Raw genomic sequence first — 19,440 nt, forward strand, 5'->3', positions numbered from 1 at the left:
GTGTGACTCAACGGTAAGAAACCCTCAAAAGCTCCATTTGTTTAAAGGTTTGAGTCCCAACTCATGCAATTTTGTGTTGTGGGCTGTTTTAGCATTTGGACCAAACTGGCTTGATGGTATAAAACGTGGGCGAGAATAGTGGTATACCTTATTGTGCATTGGTGGTACTCTTGAGCTTACCCAAATTGTACCTTGAGACGTGGGATAATGATTACACCTGTGAGCTCTTTTTTTTTTTTTTTTTTTTTTTTTTTTTCAAAAAAAAAAGAAAGCACTCACGAATATTCAAGCTAGTCATTAATTAATTTAGGTATATCTCAACAGGTTTTACTCAGATTGTGTGATAACATTTTAGGATAATAATAGATGACCACCATCGAGACAATTTCATATTTTCATGATTTGGTTTCTTTATGGGATCTTACCGACAAGATTTTGAAGTCAATAATTGGAGGCTAGGATGCAATGTTTGTAGATAAAGTCTTGTTGATTTGTGAATTCATAGAGAGACTTTGAAAGAGCCAATAATAAATAAAATTCTACGATTCACGTTAATGTCGGCTTATATTTATGTTTTATCCTGAAACGGTAATTGAGTTTTGAATGTGTAAGTAAACACACACACACATATATATATATATATATATTTTTTTTTTTTTTTGAATCCATAAACACACACATATATATATATATATATTAATATATATATATATATATATATTAATATATATATATATATATTTATATATATATATATATATATATTTTTTTTTTTTTTTTGAGAAACGGTAAGTAAAATAAACTCTAACAATGTGGATTATGTAATTATGTCTAGAATGTTTTATCCTTAAATATTTCAGAGAATATGTTTAGGATTGATGACAATGGTGCAGGAGGTGATTGGATAAGGGGTGAAGTGGTGAACCATCTCTATCTAGTCCTCTCTTTAGAAAGAACTTACGCAAATCGGGAATGGAATAGATCGGTGTTTGGTGGAGGTACTTTGTCATCTACTCATCTTTAACATGGTGGTATTGAGTCTATTGACACTAGCTAATAAAATTAAAAAGAAAAGAAAAGAAAAGAAAAGAGATGAGAGTAAAGGGAAGGGGATTATGACATTCATAACAAATTATGATTCTTTATATTTGTGAGAGCTTATTTTTGTTGGTTTATTTTGTTTAAGAAATAAGTTGGGTAAAAATAAATTATACTTAGAAAAAGTTGAGAAAGTATCTCTTGTGACAATTATTTCAAGTCATCCATGAGAAAGTTAATTTGGTGGAACCAACATTGATAAATAACTAAAATAATAATAATTTATATAGCGTTCACTCATTTTGTTATTATTTCATGGATACTTTGGTATACCTTCTATAAGAGATGTTTTCTTTCGTGCAAGTGAGATTTTAAAAAACTATACATTAAGGATCCGTTTGGGATCTGGTTATTTTGCTGAAACTGAAAAAATTTTACTGAAAGTACTGTAGATAAAAGTAAAAGTTAGCTGAAATAGTACAGTAGGACCTATAAATAGTACCCAAAAAGTGCAGTAGAACCCATAAATAATAACAAAAATAAGCTGAATGATAAAATAAGTTGACAAAAATAATATTTGCCAAACGAACACTAAAAAGGAAAAATTACCCAAATAAAACCGAACCTAAGAATAGTAATACGGAGAGGTAGTATAGGATCAAGGGTGCCTGCTCCTCATCTCATTCCCTCTTTGGGGTGGGAAAAATTCATGCAATAAAGTTATTTCGAGACGTAATATAGAGTTACCATATTATAAAATTAATAACCATTACTTAATTTGAGATACATGTATGTTTGTAAAGCGAACGTAATAAAATTTGTAATATCCCTTGTAACACTCCTGAACATGTAATTTTAAAATTTTAGAAAAGTAAAAGAAATAAACTTGCACATTAAAAAGGAACCACCTTGTAGCTACGTTGTGGCACCTTCTTGATGGTAGCCCACATAAGATCAAAGTACAACGGAAACTGCGCTACTGCAAAAAATGTTATCGGCAGGCAAGTCACTGCATACACTGGAAACGCTGCATATTTCAGTTTATCCTTTAGAACAAAGAAATGTCCCGCGCAGAAGGCAATCAACATGGAAGCTATGGAAACGAACAGTGATGTTAAGCCTAGCAAAAGCTTCCTTGGTAGGTCTCCGCCAAAATCCTTCTCCTGGTACCGAGATGTTAAGATGGAGAGGAACATGACCAGGGCCGTGGCAGAGAAGCAGAGCGCGACGAGTGATGAGATGGCAAAGACGTCGAATGCAGGATGGTTTTCAAGTGTTGGAGTGCCAATATCCTGCTTAACGCCTCCGGGGACTGTGGTGGCGCTGGCAAAGGTCACGGTGGCTATGAGTGCAGCGACCACGGAGCAGGATTCAGAGGTGCTTCTTAGCCACTCGCTTCCATCTTTGACGAGATCTTTGTGGGTTTCGGTAAATATCTCTTTTGAGGTATTGCCCTTGATGTTGTAGCGTTGGAAGAAGTGGAAGAGCATGGACTCTTTGACAAACTGAAAATACTAAAAAGTTGAAAAAAAAAAAAGAGTGATTATATCTAGTACAAATTTTAGTATATAACTAGTCCGTGTAATATATGAAAAGTTTAACAAAATGATTTAAATTTTTTTTGTTATAAAAAAAAGTTTAACATAATGATTTTTTTAAAAAATACAGTATGAAATATGATAGTTATTAATATATATATATATATATATATATTTTTTTTTTTTTTTGAGCGGAATGATATATGGTTATTATTAAATATTTATTATGATGATTTTTATATATGAAGTTATAGGTTTTCAGATTAGGCATTTACTATGATTGTGTACTGTCTGTATATGAAAGTACTAAAAAAAATGTTTTAAAATTTTAAGGAGAGGTTCAAATATAGAATATAATTTAAATTAATATATATTAAAATAATAATGTGCAAAATTGTAAGGGCTCAAAAATTTACATGACATAATACTATGGGGTCAACCAAAAGCCAAATATTTTTATATAGACTGTAAATTTTTTGTAGTAAGTTTTTTGAGGTCAACCAGTTTCTAAATTTTTTGTAGTAAATTCAATTGTTAGTAGTTTTAGCATTTTTTTAATTATTAATTTGATGTCTAAGAATTTCTTTAAGTAGTAGTTATACATTTTTACAATTATTAACCTTATTAGTATTATTAATCTTGAATGGAGTTGGATAAAAATTTAAAGTTTTATTAGTTTGCGGTTGATTTGGAGCCATGGTTCAAATTTGAGGCCACTTTCTCTGATAATATGTTAAATTATTGATTGTTAAAAAAAAAATCATAAAAAATGATAAATTTAATAATTTAACCATAATTTTAATAGATATTTTCAATATAACCTTAATTTTCAATGAGGATGTTTGTCTTGGGATATTTTACCTCATTGACTTAGAGCGCGTTTGGATTCGGCTGAAAAAAACTGCGTTTGCGTTTTGTCTGTTTTTTTTTTTTTTTTTTTTTTTTTTTTTTTTTCACGCGTTTTGGAGCGTTTTTGGTGTTGCGGCTACTGTTCATTGCATGAACAGTAGCCGCAAACTTTGACTTTTCAAATTTTTTTGGACCAATCACAGCACATAGTGTACTGTTCACGGACCCACAAATTTCACTTTTCAGCAACTTTTTCATTAAAAATGGGTCCCACGATATTATTCACACATTTAAAAATTATTTCGCTACAGTGTTTTTCAGTTTTCAGTTTTCAACTGTATCCAAACGGACCCTTAGTTAGTTGTTTTAGGATATTTTAACTCATCAATTTAACTAGGGTTGTGATGTAGAACATGGGCTGATAAATGGTTAAGGTAAAAAAATTTGATATTGCAAATCAAACAACTAGATTCTAGAATTTTCCCTCTAAAGAATTCTAGCAATTCTTGAGACTAACATAATATAATTTGTTGAGAATTCATAGTCTACCCCAATTTTGGGACTAATGTCATAGTAGTAAAGGATTCTAACAATGAGCTAGAAATTCTCAAAAAAAAAAAAAAAAAAAAAAACAATGAGCTAGAATGAGTTCACCAATTTTACGAGAGGAACTCGAATTGTATCCCTCATATATACCTCATGCCACTTGATTTCCCATTGCATTTGCAATGCTGCTCCGGGAATTAGCCAAGGCTAGCTTATGCTCCCCAAGCTTTGCCGCGAGATGCAAGGCACTATTACCTTCGTCATCCACTCTCAAAAAAACGCTTTCTTTCATCCTTTTTTTTTGTAGCAGAAGTTCATATACATGTGGTTGCCTGTTCTCCACCGCCAACAGCACTATATTCTTCTTGTGTTCATTCATGTCATGGATGGCAACGGGAAAGAGTTCCAGGATATTTGCCACAATTTCGGTGATACCATTCTTAGCTGCAATTAATATGGGGCTCTCCTTCTTTGCCTTCTCAGTGGGTTTCTCCTTATCTGCCGATAACACAAGGGGCACTTAAGTAATGTTTGATCTTTGTTTAAACTGTTTGCAACATTCATTGCTAAAGTAACAGTAAGTGAAGTATCATCACGCACCCTTGGTATAATGATCACTTCATAAATATAAATGCTTGTGAAATATGAAGAGTAAAGATAAAAATTATATCTTTTATATATATATATATAATAGTACATGAAGTAAATATAATTATATAAATCCTTTATTTTTTTCCCTAATTGATAGCTTTCTATTATCATCCCCAACTTTTTAGGTCATTCCAAATAATTGGGCAATCAAGAGCCTCTTATAGATCAATGAGTATTTCTTTTGTAACTTCATCGAAGACATCTTTATTTTAATTATCGAACTATTAAAAAAAAAAAAAAAAAAAAAAGAAAGATAGTTTTAGTTGAAAATACAATATTGGCCCCTAAGGTTTATCTAATAAGTATTTTTGGTCCCTAAAGTTTCACATGAACACTATTGACCCATCAAATCTAAAAAAATAAGTATTATTAATTTTTCTGTTGACTTTTATTAATATTTTTGCTTACGTGACTAATGAAACAATTAAATAACTTTTGTTAAGTGACATGGCTGTATTTTACTAATATTAAAAAATTAAATGCATATCTCGTTAAAAAGCCAACTCAGCCAAACTGACCGGTCACCTAAAAGAGTCCCAATAAGTCCTCTCTTGCCCCGCCATCTGCCGTCCCTGTACTCTGCCCAGCCACCCATGGCGCCACTATCCCCAACAAGATGGAGGTCCTCCAAAAGTCCCAGGATGCTATCGAATTTCCCCATAAAAAGATCATCTCGACATTGATTTGTTATTTCTAGTGCGGGTCTCCGTTCCAACTTTGAAGTAAAGTGCCATGGGATGTGTGGATCTCCGATTCTTAGTTTTAAGTTATTACTAGTGTGGCTCTTTATTTTATTTTATTTTATTTTTCTTTTTATACGGTATTGAGGTAATGTTCAAAGCTGAATTTAAAAAGCTTAAACTATGGTGGGTATGTAAAATTTGAAGCAGTAGTGTAGTGTCAGTGCCTTAAGTCTTTTTATTACTTTACAAACAAAATTTGCTTCATTTTGTGGTGATGTTGTTAAGTGCAAAATTTCTTGTTGTTGTTGCATATAGCCAAGAGATTTGAGGACGTGGTGTTCACATCCTGATCTTTTGAAGTCTTGTTAGGGTCGGTGGCGCCGTTGGTGGTCAGACTGAGGAAGGGGATGGTGGCTGGCGCACTGGGGTTTTGGGACTCTTTAGGTAACCGGTCAGTTCTACTGAGCTGGCTATTTTGTTAGGATATGTATTTAATTTTTTTAATATTAAAAAACTATTATGTCACTTAAATAATGCCACTTCATTGTTACCTTAACCACAAAAGAAAAAATACTAAGAGCATTACCGGTGGGAATGCCAAATGGGAAATGTAAGGATTATTTAGCATTAGGAGCCACAAATCACCCAGCATTTGGACTTGTAAACGTTCGGAATTGTAAATTTTTTTACAATTGTGCTACAGTAACATCTTATTAATAAAATGCTACTAATATGCTACTGTAGCACAATTCTATTTCTAAAAATTATTTTTTAATTGTCTCTCTCATCCTTTTTATCCGACCAACTTTCTCTCTCCTCTCTCTCTCATTATTTCTTTTCTTTTCTCTATCTTCCTTCTCTCTCTCATTCTGCTCTCCTCTCTTCAGACGCAAAACCCCATAGCCACCACAGTGACTACACCATGGCCTGACCCACTGTCACCGGCCATGGCAAGCCACCACCCACTCATTATTTCTCTTCTCTCTCTCGTTGCAGATCAGTGTGGTGGCGTGGAGATCGGCGTTTGGGGTTTGGCGTAGAGATCGGTGTTTGAATGTGGGGTGGAGATCGGCGTTGGGAGTGGTGATCGGCGTGGGATGTGGAGATCGTCGTTGAGCATGGAGATCGGCGTTGGGCGTAGGATGTGGAGATCGCCATTGGGCATGGGTTTCCGGCATTTGGATCTGATTTGGGTGGCGACGGTGGCATGGGTTTGGGCATGGGTTTGGGCGACGATGGCGACGGTCGGATTTGGATTTGGGCATGGGTTTCCGGCGTTTGGGTTGGATTTGGGCATGGGTTTTCGACGTTTGGTTAAGTTTCTGTTGATTTGGGTGATTTTTTGTTATGATTTGCTTCTTGTGATTTTGTTGGGTATGGGTTTGCTAGAGGTTGAGGCTGGTGCTAGAGGTTGAGGGAGAAAGAGAGGAAAAGAAAGAGAAAAAGTGAAATAGAAAGAAAAAAAAAAAGATTAAAAAAGAATATTTAAATAAAATGGGAAAAAAATAGAGTTTTGGGATGTTGGGGGTGTTGTAAAATGGTATGGTATAATTAATAAAGTAGCTTTTTGGGATGGTAAAATGAGATAAGATGGCATTTCCGGCTGTGGATGCTCTAACGAAAGTTAATGAAATGATTAATAATGTTCATTTTTTAAACTTTAAAGATCAATAACATTTACTTGAAACTTCATGAACTAAAAGTGTTCACTAAGTAAATTTAAAGAATTAACATTGTAGTTTCGCCATAATTTAAGGCCCAGGACAAAATAATCAAACGACTTAAAGAATTATTGAATAAGACATCAGGAAAAAGTTATGCTATGTTTTTTTTGGAAGGCCAGCCTAAGCTTGAAGTACCCAGCCCGATAATGCCTATTGCAATATGCATTTTTGGCTTGGACTCATGTGTGGACCATTTTATTTTTAAAAAACAAACAAAATTTTATAATGCTTTTTACAATTATTAAGGTGTCATGTATATTTTATTGGAGTATAAAAAAAATGATGTTAATTAGTATCTATTACATTTGCTATTTATTAAGGACAAAATTTGACTCTAAACATTTTTGGTGCCCTAAGTAAGCTTCAACCCAAACTAAGAAAATGAAATGTATCTATGTTACGTTCAAATGCAATACACATATTTCACTTATTCATTTTCTTATTTGGTAACTATGCTCACAAATGACAAAGTCGGATGGTGGACTAGCCCTAACATGCTTATTAATTACTTTTTTTCCTTATGGATATTTGAATCTAGGTTTTTTTTTTTTTTTTTTTTTTTTTTTTTTTTTTTTTTTTTTTTAAGGGAAAGAGTTGTAAATTTTCATTCAACATGGGTAAGACCCAAGGAAATTACATCAGATTGAATTTGAGATACAATAGGAGGGGGAGTATCTTCCACCCATATTAAACAGCCTACAATGTCTTTAGCATGCCTAGCCATTAAATGGGCTGCCTTGTTACAATCTCATTGAGCGAAAATTGCTTTCCATGATTTGAAGTTCGATAGCCAGGTCTGAGCACCTGAGATGATTTGCTGGATTGGTAGGGGGCTTTTGGTCCCACGGTTGAGTGCATGGATTACCACTTGTGAGTCCCCTTCCATGATGACTTGTCTGAGTCCCAGCTCCCATGCGAAGATGATCCCGCATTCCATAGCCTTGGCCTCTGCTTCCATTGCTCCTAGCGGATACGGAAGCATTTTCGAGAGCGCTTCCATGAGTTACCCACGGTCATTACGGATCAAAACCCCAAGGCCACACTGTCCTGCTTCGGCGAAGACCACGACATCAACATTTATTTTGTACCAGTCTAGGGGCAAAGGTTTCCAAAATTTGGGAGAGATTACTACTTGCCTGGGCATGGGGTGGCTTGCCTATTTCTGATACTCAGTCATGTATCAGTGGGCATCATTAATGATTCCCAAAGCAGTTTTTGAAGTGGCTCTCTGCCTAATATTATTCCTATTGTTCCAAATGCCCCATGCTGTGGTAATGACGATTTCCATGTCAACATGGGAGTGATGTTCCTAGAAAAGCTAGAGTATATCTATGAAATCACGAGGCTCCCAAGATTGGTTGGGTGGGTGAATCTTGAGGGTAGTCCATACCTCTTTGGCTAAGTTGCATTTCTAGAAGACATGCCCTATGGTTTCAACCTCCTCACACAGATCACAATCCACCTCAATTGGATTGTGGCGGTCTTGAAGTTGGGTCTTCGTTGGAAGTATGTTCTTGCAAGCTCGCCAGGTGAAGTTTCGGATTTTTCTCGGGCATTTCAGTCCCCATATCAACTTCCATAAGGCTTTCATTGCTGAGTTGTCTAAGCACTGTCCTTCAGCTTGGTTGTCAAGAAGCTTCTTGGCCACGTGGTAAACACTACGAATAGAGAAGGCTCCATTTGGTGTTACGGCCCAGACTAGACAATCCTCAGTGGGGACGGAGCTAAGTGGGATGCCTAATATTACTTGGGCTTTATATGGTAGGAAGGTACAGTGAATAACATCTGCTTTCCACGCATGCAGCTCTTGGTCAATAAGGCATGAAACATTATTTCCATTACTCAGGGTCATACAAGGGCTCACCACTTTGTAGGATGATGGGGTCGGCATCCATTTGTCTTCCCAAACTCGGACCTTCGTGCCATTGCCAATGTTCCATCGAGTGCCTTCAAGAATAACATCTTTTGCAGCCATAATACTCCGCCATGTGAAGGAGGGCCGTTTGCCAAGTTGTGCATCCAAAAATGTATCATTTGCAAAGTACTTGGCTTTGAAGATTTGGTGGAATAGGGAGTTTCGGTTCTGCATGAGGCGTCAGCCTTGTTTTGCCAAGAGAGCTAGGTTGAAAGCCTTTAAATACCTAAAGCCCATGCCCCCTTCAGCCTTCGACTTGCAAAGCTTATCCCAAGCAATCCAAGGTATTTTCCTCTCTTCATTTTTCTGCCCCCACTAGAATCTACTAATCATGGAGCCAAGTTCTCTACATAGTGATTCTGGCAATTTGAAACAGCTTATCGTATAGGTTGGAGCCACTTGGGCGACGGCTTTAATGAGTGTTTCTCGACCTGCATTTGAGAGAAGCTTCCCTTTCCATCTTACAATCTTTTTCCCCACCTGGTCTTTTAGTTTGTTGAAAGCTTTCTTTTTACCTTTACCGATTAGAGAGGGGAGTCCCAAGTATTGGTCATGCTGCTTGATAATTTGGGCTCCAAAGGGGCTTTTGATGGAGTTTTGAATTTCCATGCTTGTGTTTTTGCTGAAAAATAGAGAAGTTTTTTCTTTATTCATTCACTGACCCAAGGCTGCCTCATAGCCTTTCAACACCTTCCAAACTTTGTTACACTCACTCATATTGGCCTTGCAAAATATTAAGCTGTCGTCCATGAATAGGAGGTGCGAGATGGGTGGTGCTCTGCGGCAGACCGAGACACCTTTGATGTAACCTTAAAGTTCTTCCTTTTTAAGCATGGCCGAGAGTCCCTCGGCGCATAATAGAAATAGGTAGGGGGATATTGGATCGCCTTGTTGGATTCCCCTGGTTGGCCTGATCATTCCTCGAGGTTCACCATTTAGTAAAACTGAGTATGATACGGTTGTGACACACATCATCATAAAAGAAATCCAACGGTCATGGAAGCCAAGTTTCCTCATGATCCTTTCCAAGCATGGCCACTCAACTCGGTTAAAAGCCTTACTCATGTTGAGTTTGATGGCCATGAGACCATCCTTCCCCTTTCGCCTTTGGTTGATATGATGCATTGTTTCAAATGCCACCACTACGTTGTCTATGATCAACCTGTCAGAGAGAAAAGCACTTTGGGAGGTGCTAATGACATTAGGCAGAATCTGTTTTAAGTGGTTAGCCAAGACTTTTGAGATGATGCGGGAAAGAACATTACTGAGGCTAATGGGGCGATAGTCTGTGATTTTTTGTGGATTAGAATTTTTTGGGGTTAAGCATATGTGTGTGGCATTTATATCAGAGGGCATGATACCAGAGTTTAAAGTACTAAGAACACATACTGTAACATTTGATCCTGCAACATTCCAAAATTTCTGATAAAAGACAGGTGACATGCCGTCGGGTTCGGGGGATTTGAGTGGGTGCATTTGTTGGAGAGCATCTTTGACTTCATCAGGGTGGAACTCACTAAGCAAAGCGGCATTCATTTTTGGTGTTACCTTTGGCTCAAGAGCCTCCTCTACTACTGCAAAAGTGGATGGCATGTCTGATTGGAAAATGGATGTGTAATAGTCCAACACAAAGTCTCTATGTCCTTCGCATTGTCCCTCTAGCAACCAAAGTCATCTTGTAGTCCCAGGATAGTGTTTTTTCGATGCCTCTGGGTTGCTGTAGAGTGAAAAACCTTGGTGTTGCAGTCTCCTTCTTGCATGCATAGAACTCGTGATCTCTGGTGCCACATGTCATTTTCCTTATCCATTAGCTCATTTATTTCTTTCCAAAGACGTTGAATATCCTTGGCATATTCATGTAGCGTGTTGAGGGACATAAGCTGCTGAAGTTTTTCCTGCCGAACCTTCAGCTGCTTATCAATGCGCCCAAAAACATTTTTGTTCCACCATTAGAGCTGGTCCTGACAATTTTTTACTTTAGCTTGGATGGTGTAGTTCTCACTAGTAGTGCTAATACCAGTCCAAGCTAATTCCACAACTTCCTTGCATGCTAGGTCCCACAACCACATCGTTTCAAAATGGAACCAATGCTTTTGTTTTCGAGTTTTGCACCTGTGGGTTAAGTGCAGCAGTAGGGAGTAGTTAGAGGTTGCCATGGATCGATGTTGCACCTTTGCTCCACGGAATATGGCTCGCCATGCGGAGTTTGCCACCATTCTATCAAGGCGAATTAACGTACGTTGCTGCCCAAATCTTCCGTTGCACTATGTATAATTTGGGCCACTGAAGCCCAAGTCTTGGAGGTCATAAAAGTCAAAGGCATCTCTGAATGCCACCATTTGATCAGCACTCTCTACCCATCCACATTTTTCATCAGTGTGAGTAATCTCATTGAAGTCCCCAAAAACAACCTAAGGGAGTTCAAGCTGTGCATGTATATATTCTAGGAGCTTCCAGGATGTATGTCTCTTCTGCATATCAGGGTGGCCATAGAAACCCGTGGCCCTCCAATACTGGCTGGTTACAGAATCAGGAATGATGATGTCAATGTGGGAGTTTGAATACTTATGGGTCCAAACAATTATGCCTTCTTTCCAAAGGAGAGCAAGACCTCCACTCTTTCCATCACTCGGGACTATTATTCCTTTTGTGTAGTCTAGATTTGTCTAAATCTTTGACATATATGCTACGTTGGGTTTTGTCTCCACAAGGAAGATCAAAAGGGGAGCTTTTGCTTTCACCATTTTGGTGGGTGCAAGAACTGACCGAGAGTTCCCAAGCCCTCAACAGTTCTAGGATAAGATACTCATTGGGTTGGGCTAGGCGGCATTGCAGCCTCCACCATATTGCTAACCATGTTGTATTTGTTTTCCCATGTAGTCTCAACCAACGTCTTTCCTTTCTTTCGATTCATAGGGATGAAATTTGGGTCAAGTTCCTATAAGGGAGTTGGGCCATCTCTCTTTTGGGCTCCTTTGTTAGTGGTAGGTATTGGGCTTTCTATTTCACCACTTCTAGTAATACGCTTCCAAAATCTTCCCTTAGGCTCAGCCGGGTCATCAATCTAGCCCACTTCATCTTCAAATATCATAGGTGTAGGCCCAGTATTAATATCCCATTGTAATATTTGACTTTTTTCAGCTTTTGCCATTGCTTGCAAAATGTCATTTTCTGTATCCTCGGTTGTTGCCAATTTGTCTCTTGTCACTGTCATTCGGCATACTGCACTTGCTTTCAAGGTGCTTGACTTAGCTAGGTTTAAGGAGACATTACCTCTGGAGTTTACTTACTTTTGGGAGAGTTCAGCTTTGGTAACGTAACCTTCTGCAGGGTCTGGCTCACTGCTCCAAGCTAAGCTTTTTGCAAGTTCTGAAATTGGCAACTTTGGCGTGACTTTTAGGTGGGACACAGGTGTGTTAGACGCTCCCTTGGGACTACCAACCACCCCGCTTGTGTGTGGTTCACCTACTTCGGTTGTCACGTGGGAGAGAGGGAGGCCATGGCTATCATTCTGCCTGTTACATTGCCGGTCTTCCGATGTACGACTACTCTGGCCTTGTGCATTGTTGCTCGAAGAATCATCGTATTGGTGAATACCTTCGTCTGTGGGAGTCGTTGTTCTCATCAGAGGAGTGGGAGTTGGTCTGGGAGTGCGGGGAAGGGCGGAATGAAGGATAGCAAAAGAGTGTACAACTTACTATTGCTCGTCCTTTGATAGTGTGCCGCCACTATCTGTCTAGAGCTTACAATCCCTCTCATCGTGGTTTAGGGTGCTGCACCAATAACAGAATATTGGCAGGTGTTCATACTGAAAGGATATCCACAGTGGTTTGGTCTTGCCCATGTTTACGAACCTACCTCGGCAGAGAGGTTGATTGATGTCGATGCGAACTCGGACCCATATATAGCGACCACGACATTCTCCATTCACGGACACATCAACTTGCTCCAAAGTGCCCATTGTACTCCGTATCACTTCGGCGTTCTCTCTAGTCATTCGTCGAAAAGGGAGGTTGTGGATTTATACCCAAAAAGATGTATGAAGGAACGTTACATCATCTGCGGATTCATCGTCTTTTGGTTTGTATAGCCCGATGAAATATTTGTCAAAAGACCAAGGCCTTTGTGTGAGGATTTTCATCAGTGCGGCGTCATCGTTGAAGATGATCAGGACTGTGTTTGAGCCAAGGTCACAAACCTCGAAGTTCTGAATAGAACGCCACATGCTTTTAAGGATTTGCACTAAGGCTTCCACATTAATACGACGTTTTGTGAAGAGTTGAGCAACAAGGATCCTACTGTTGTTCACAACGTTATGGGCAAGACTGACTATTTGGGCTTCCTTTGTGTTCAATGATAAGCTCGCACACTTCCCTGTGATGTCGTCCATGTGAGGATGTGGGTGAAAAGGAAGGAAATAAGGGAGGAGTGTTCCACCGATGTGGGGAAAGAGAGGTTGCTTATATGAGATAGGTGCAAAGGTTTTCACCTTCGTGGGTTTCTTAGGAAGAGAGAGCATTATTGAATCTAAAGTATATTCTAGAACTCTTAGCTTAAGTTTACAATTCCATGAAGTCTTAGCTTATTCTAGAATCTGGACACTTCTGGACCACCGATGTGACAATGTTATTAATCACAAAACTCTTAGCTTATTCTAGAATCTAAAGTCTAAGTAAGAATTGTATTTTCTGCTAGAAAACCTTGAAAAATTCTCTTTTTCCTTATGGGGGGAAAATGTTTTAAAATCCCTAGTCTTAAAAGTTAAAACAGAAATTTCCCAAAATACCCCATTTGGAATTTTCTTTTCATGAGTGCCCCTATGGCCTCTGTGTTTTGTAAGCTAGTCAAAAAGTTTAGAGGTGAGAATGATATTAACTAATAGTCTTATAGTTCAATTGGTTGACACATTCTATTGTTTCTAATGAAAACATTCAAAGTTGAAATTTCTCATCCCTATTGTAATTATCAAAAAACAAAGTAAAAAAAAAAAAAATCAGATTATTGTACCTTCTTTTGTTTCATCGTTACTGCCAGTTTTCTTGCTGTTGTCTTCTTTGTTAGTTTTCAAAGTATCAATAGGAGGAGGAGGTGTTGGCTTCTGATCCCTAAAGAAGGCCTCGCCAGAAAAATTGACTGTGCTACCATCGCTAAGAACATAAGGCTTTGTCTCAACATCTGTTTGAGATGCAACTGTTGCTGTCACGGGGTTTGACTCAGTGTCCTCATATTCGTATATTGAAGTATAATGTAGAAGTTCGTTTAGGATCTGAACAGCCCATGTGTGCTTCTTTTTCTTTTCTTCTATCCTTCTTATACTGGTAGATCCTAATTAACATAATATGGTTTTACAAATTAGAAACACTGTGAATTCCCCCCCCGAAAGAAAGAAAGAAATAATGTGGAAGCTTCACCTAAGGTATTTCTTCTAATTGAAAAAGCTATTTTTATGATTTTGAGTGTTTAAAGTTTGGAATTTATAAAGTATGAATATTGAATTGTTGAGTGTTTTTTTACCCTCTAAAAAATTTAAAGGGGTCCTTAAAATTGTTTTAACGAAATTGACAAATATTTGACAATTCTTACTAAAATTTGCTCTTAAAGCACTTTTAACACCACTTGAAAAGAAAATTCAGGACCGAAGACTGTTACTAGGCAGTTCAAGGGAGCCTGGCCTTATATAGTTACGATGTTTTAGTAATAATAAAAAAGTTTGTAACACTTTTTTAGGACAAATAATATTTGATACAAAAGAATGGAGGTTGCAATCAATGGTTATAAAAACAAAAATTCTAATATCACACTCATTCTCACACCATTTGCTATAACTATTATATATGGTTGATTGTGAGTGGTGGAGAAAAAGTAATAAACAACTTATCACAATTTACTACATAAGATATTTGTGAGAAAAAAAAGTGTAGTAAAGATTATGGTCCTAAAATCACTCGTTATATATAATGACTAATACGTTTAGTGATTAATTTTTTTACAACTATTGATATGACCTATATATTTTGATTGGTGTATAGTAAGAAGTATGAGTGATAGATAAGGTTTGTATGAAAGATATTTCTCCAAACATAACTTGTCATGTTAGCAAATTGTACAAAAGAATATGAAAAAAATTATGTTCAAACTTTGCTCTATAGTGACATACCTAATCCCAAAATGACCAGCATGGCCTTGGATGCAAGCTTGACAAACTCAAAGCAGATGCCATAATTAGCTGGAAACAGTTGATGCCCTCGAGCTCCTTTGGTAGCACTGAATCCTGAATAAGGTAGATAATTGTAATGCTTAGATAAACAAGGTTCAAGAGTTGTAGTTTACACAATGCTTATCTCAGTGACTAAAGATAAGTCATGATGACACTAGGACCTCATTGATTCAACAATTTGATCCATCCCAAAAATTGGCCTATAATCTTTTCCCCCTTTGATTAAAATGAGTCAGTATATGACTATTTGAATGATTACGAACGCAGACTTGTAATTTTTTTGTAAAATTAGCATGCAATTACAGGGTATTCATTTCTCCCTTTTATATCATATCCATTTTTTTTTCTTGTATTTGCTACAACTATTTGCTTCATTAGTAAGCACCAATAGTTTCATGAAAACTGAAGAGACAGGGGAGCACCAATCTCATCTTTGTGAAGTACACAATTATATATTATGAAACTCAACGAATGTTCGTGTAATTACTTTATAAAATTTAATCCATAGAACTCGAGGTGTCACAGTTAATCCTTTTTTTTTTTTTTTTTTTTTTTGAGAATCTGTCACAGCTCATCTTGATTACCTGCTTCATGTGCATCCTTTGATCCTTTAGGGTTCTGTGCATCCGTAACCTTTCGCACTACATTCAATTCTAGGACAGATAAGAAAAAAGTAGTTTGGTCACTTTATAAAACATAGTAATGAGTTTAAATTAAAAAAAAACTTGCATTATGTCCCTATTGCTTTGGGTTCATGTATCCTAATCGTTTTACAAATGTGACATTTGAAGAGGGAGTTGGAGGTTGACTTTATAAGTTTAACACCAATTGGATTTAATGTAGGTGGAGAATGAACTCTACATCTCTTATTCGATAATAATAAACTTTATTAGTTGAGTTGATTGAAACCTATTAGGTTGTGTTTGGATACTGCTTATTTTGCTGAAATTGAAAAATTATTTCCGAAAGTACTGTAGATAAAGGTAAGTGTTAGTTGAAATAGTATATTGTGACTCATAAATAGTGTCAAAAAGTGCAGTAGGGCCCATGAATAGTTGTAAAAATAAGCTGAATTTTAATTTTTCATTTCAATCCAAACGCACACTTAGTGTGAGTTTGGATAGCAGTAGAGTGAATTATTTTATGTGTCTGTGTTTTTTTGGCTGGGTCATGTGCACTGTTCACAGAACCTGCAAGTAACGAAAAAACACAAATCTAACTTTAAAACCAGGTCCCACGGTACTATTCACACATTTAAAAATTATTTCGCTACAGTGTTTTCAGTTTTTAGCAATAAGCGGTATCCAAATAGACATTTAGTTGACTTTATAAGTGATTAAACTACTAAGAGAATTTTGGCATAAACTTAGGACTTAAACCTATATCCAAATATTAATAGAGCTTAAATCTATATATTAGTTTTATGTATAAAAATTATACTTTTCATACTTTATTTAAATAATTCAAATCAAAATTAATTTAAAAGCAAAAGTTTTCTCTTCGAATCACTACAAGAAAACTGAGCAATTGCGGCGGGCCTATTGCGGCGGGTGCAAAAACCGCCGCTATATGTAGCCTATTGCGGCGCTTTTTTGGCCCGCCGCTGTATATGAGATCTATTGCGGCGTTCCATATGCCCGCCGCAATAGCTCTAGTATTTTGCGGCGTACTATAGCGGCGGGCTGATGACCCGCCGCAATAGACCTGTTTTACCAGCACTGAATTTAGATATAGCGGCGGGTTAATGAACCGCCGCAATAGTTCAGGTGTTTTGCAGCAGGCTACAGCGGCGGGCGAATGACCCGCCGCAATAGACCTGTTTTAGCGGCATTAATCTTAGATATAGCGGCGGGTCATTGACCCGCCGCAATATGTACTCCTTTTTGCGGCGGGTTGGACCGCCGCAATAGACATTTAAATTTCCCTCTATTTTTTTGTCTTCCCATTTAAAGATCAAATAGTAAATTACACCCGATTGGCATGAAAATTTGCATGCATGTTAAGAACATATAGAAAATGTGATCCAACGGTTGGATTTTCAAAATTTAAATCCAACAATAAGTTATTGGTTGGTGTAACATTTTTTAGAGTTACATCAAGTGTAACTAGAACTCCACGATATATTTCTTAATTCGATGTGAATTTTGACAAATGTACCGTTAGATTACATTATCTTCATATATTTTTCATGCATACAAAATTTTAAGGTGATCAAAGATTAATAGTCATGTCATCAATCAATTATTTAAATTCAAGTTTTTGTAATTTAAAATAACACATAAAAGATGAGTTTAAAGATCAAATGGTAAATTACACTCGATTGGCATGAAAATTGGCATTCATGTTAAAAACAAATAGAAAATATGATCCAACGGTTGGATTTTAAAAATATGAATTCAACAATAAGTTATTGGTTGGTGTAACATTTTTTAGAATTACATCAAGTGTAACTTGAACCCAACGCTATATTTCTTAATTCGATGTGAATTTCGACAAATCTACTGTTCGATTACATTATTTTCATATATTTTCAAGCATACAAAATTTCAAGGTGATAAAAAATTAATAGTCGTGTCAACAATCAATTGTTTAAATTCAAGTTTTTGTAATTTAAAATAACGCATAAAATATGATTTTAAAGATCAAATGGTAAATTACACCCGATTGGCATGAAAATTGGCATGCATGTTAAGAACATATAGAAAATGAGATCCAACGGTTGGATTTTCAAAATGTGAATTGAACAATAAGTTATTGGTTGGTGTAACATTTTTTAGAGTTACATCAAGGATAACTTGAACCTAACGCTATATTTCTTAATTCGATGTGAATTTTGACAAATCTACCGTTAGATTACATTATCTTCATATATTTTTTACGCATGCAAAAATTCAAGGTGATCAAAGATTATTAGTTATGTCATCAATCAATTGTTTAAATTCAAGTTTTTGTAATTTAAAATAACGCATAAAAGATGAGTTTAAAGATCAAATGGTAAATTACACCCGATTGGCAAGAAAATTGGCATGCATGTTAAGAACAAATAGAAAATGTGATCTAACGGTTAGATTTTCAAAATGTGAATTCAACAATAAGTTATTGGTTGGTGTAACATTTTTTAGAGTTACATCAAGTGTAACTAGAACCCAACGATATATTTCTTAATTCGATGTGAATTTTGACAAATATACCGTTAGATTACATTATCTTCATCTATTTTTCATGCATACAAAATTTCAAGGTGATCAAAGATTAATAGTCATGTCATCAATCAATTGTTTAAATTCAAATTTTTGTAATTTAAAATAACGCATAAAAAATGAGTTTAAAGATCAAATGGTAAATTACACCCGATTGGCATGAAAATTGGCATGCATGTTAAAAACAAATAGAAAATATGATCCAACGGTTGGATTTTCAAAATATGAATTCAACAATAAATTATTGGTTGGTGTAATATTTTTTAGAGTTACGTCAAGTGTAACTTGAACCCAACCTTATATTTCTTAATTTGATGTGAATTTTGACAAATCTACCGTTGGATTACATTATCTTCATATACTTTTCATGTTTAAAAAATTTCACGGTGATCAAAGATTAATAGCCATGTCATCAATCAATTGTTTAAATTCAAGTTTTCGTAGTTTAAAATAAGGCATAAAAGATGAGTTTAAAGATCAAAGGGTAAATTACATCCAATTGGCAAGAAAATTGACATGCATGTTAAAAACATATAGGAAATGTGATCTAACGGTTGGATTTTCAAAATATGAATTCAACAATAAGTTATTGGTTGGTTTAACATTTTTTAGAGTTACATCAAGTGTAACTTGAACCTAACCCTATATTTCTTAATTCGTTGTGAATTTTGACAAATCTACCGTTAGATTACATTATCTTCATATATTTTTTACGCATGCAAAATTTCAAGGTGATCAAAGATTAATAGTTATGTCATCAATCAATTGTTTAAATTCAAGTTTTTGTAATTTAAAACAACGCATAAAAGATGAGTTTAAAGATCAAATGGTAAATTACACCCGATTGGCATGAAAATTGGCATGCATGTTAAGAACAAATAGAAAATGTGATCTAACGGTTAGATTTTCAAAATGTGAATTCAACAATAAGTTATTGATTGGTGTAACATTTTTTAGAGTTACATCAAGTGTAACTAGAACCCAACGATATATTTCTTAATTCGATGTGAATTTTGACAAATCTACCGTTAGATTACATTATCTTCATATATATTTTACGCATGCAAAAATTCAAGGTG

The 19,440-nt window shown here is 36.0% G+C and overlaps 1 protein-coding gene across 1 annotated transcript; it reads right to left on the bottom strand.

Annotated features, from left to right (window-relative positions):
* Positions 1-1,931: 1,931 nt before the first annotated feature.
* Positions 1,932-8,029, bottom strand: LOC126710173 (uncharacterized). The gene is made up of 3 exons (XM_050410559.1): positions 7,834-8,029; positions 4,294-4,469; positions 1,932-2,552 (listed from the first exon to the last, which is right to left on the bottom strand). The coding sequence occupies exons 1-3, from the start codon at positions 8,027-8,029 to the stop codon at positions 1,932-1,934; spliced, it is 993 nt and encodes a 330-aa protein (XP_050266516.1).
* Positions 8,030-19,440: the final 11,411 nt, after the last annotated feature.

The sequence above is a fragment of the Quercus robur genome, chromosome 12 (assembly GCF_932294415.1).
Source record: "Quercus robur chromosome 12, dhQueRobu3.1, whole genome shotgun sequence".
NCBI classification, from domain to species: Eukaryota; Viridiplantae; Streptophyta; class Magnoliopsida; order Fagales; family Fagaceae; genus Quercus; species Quercus robur.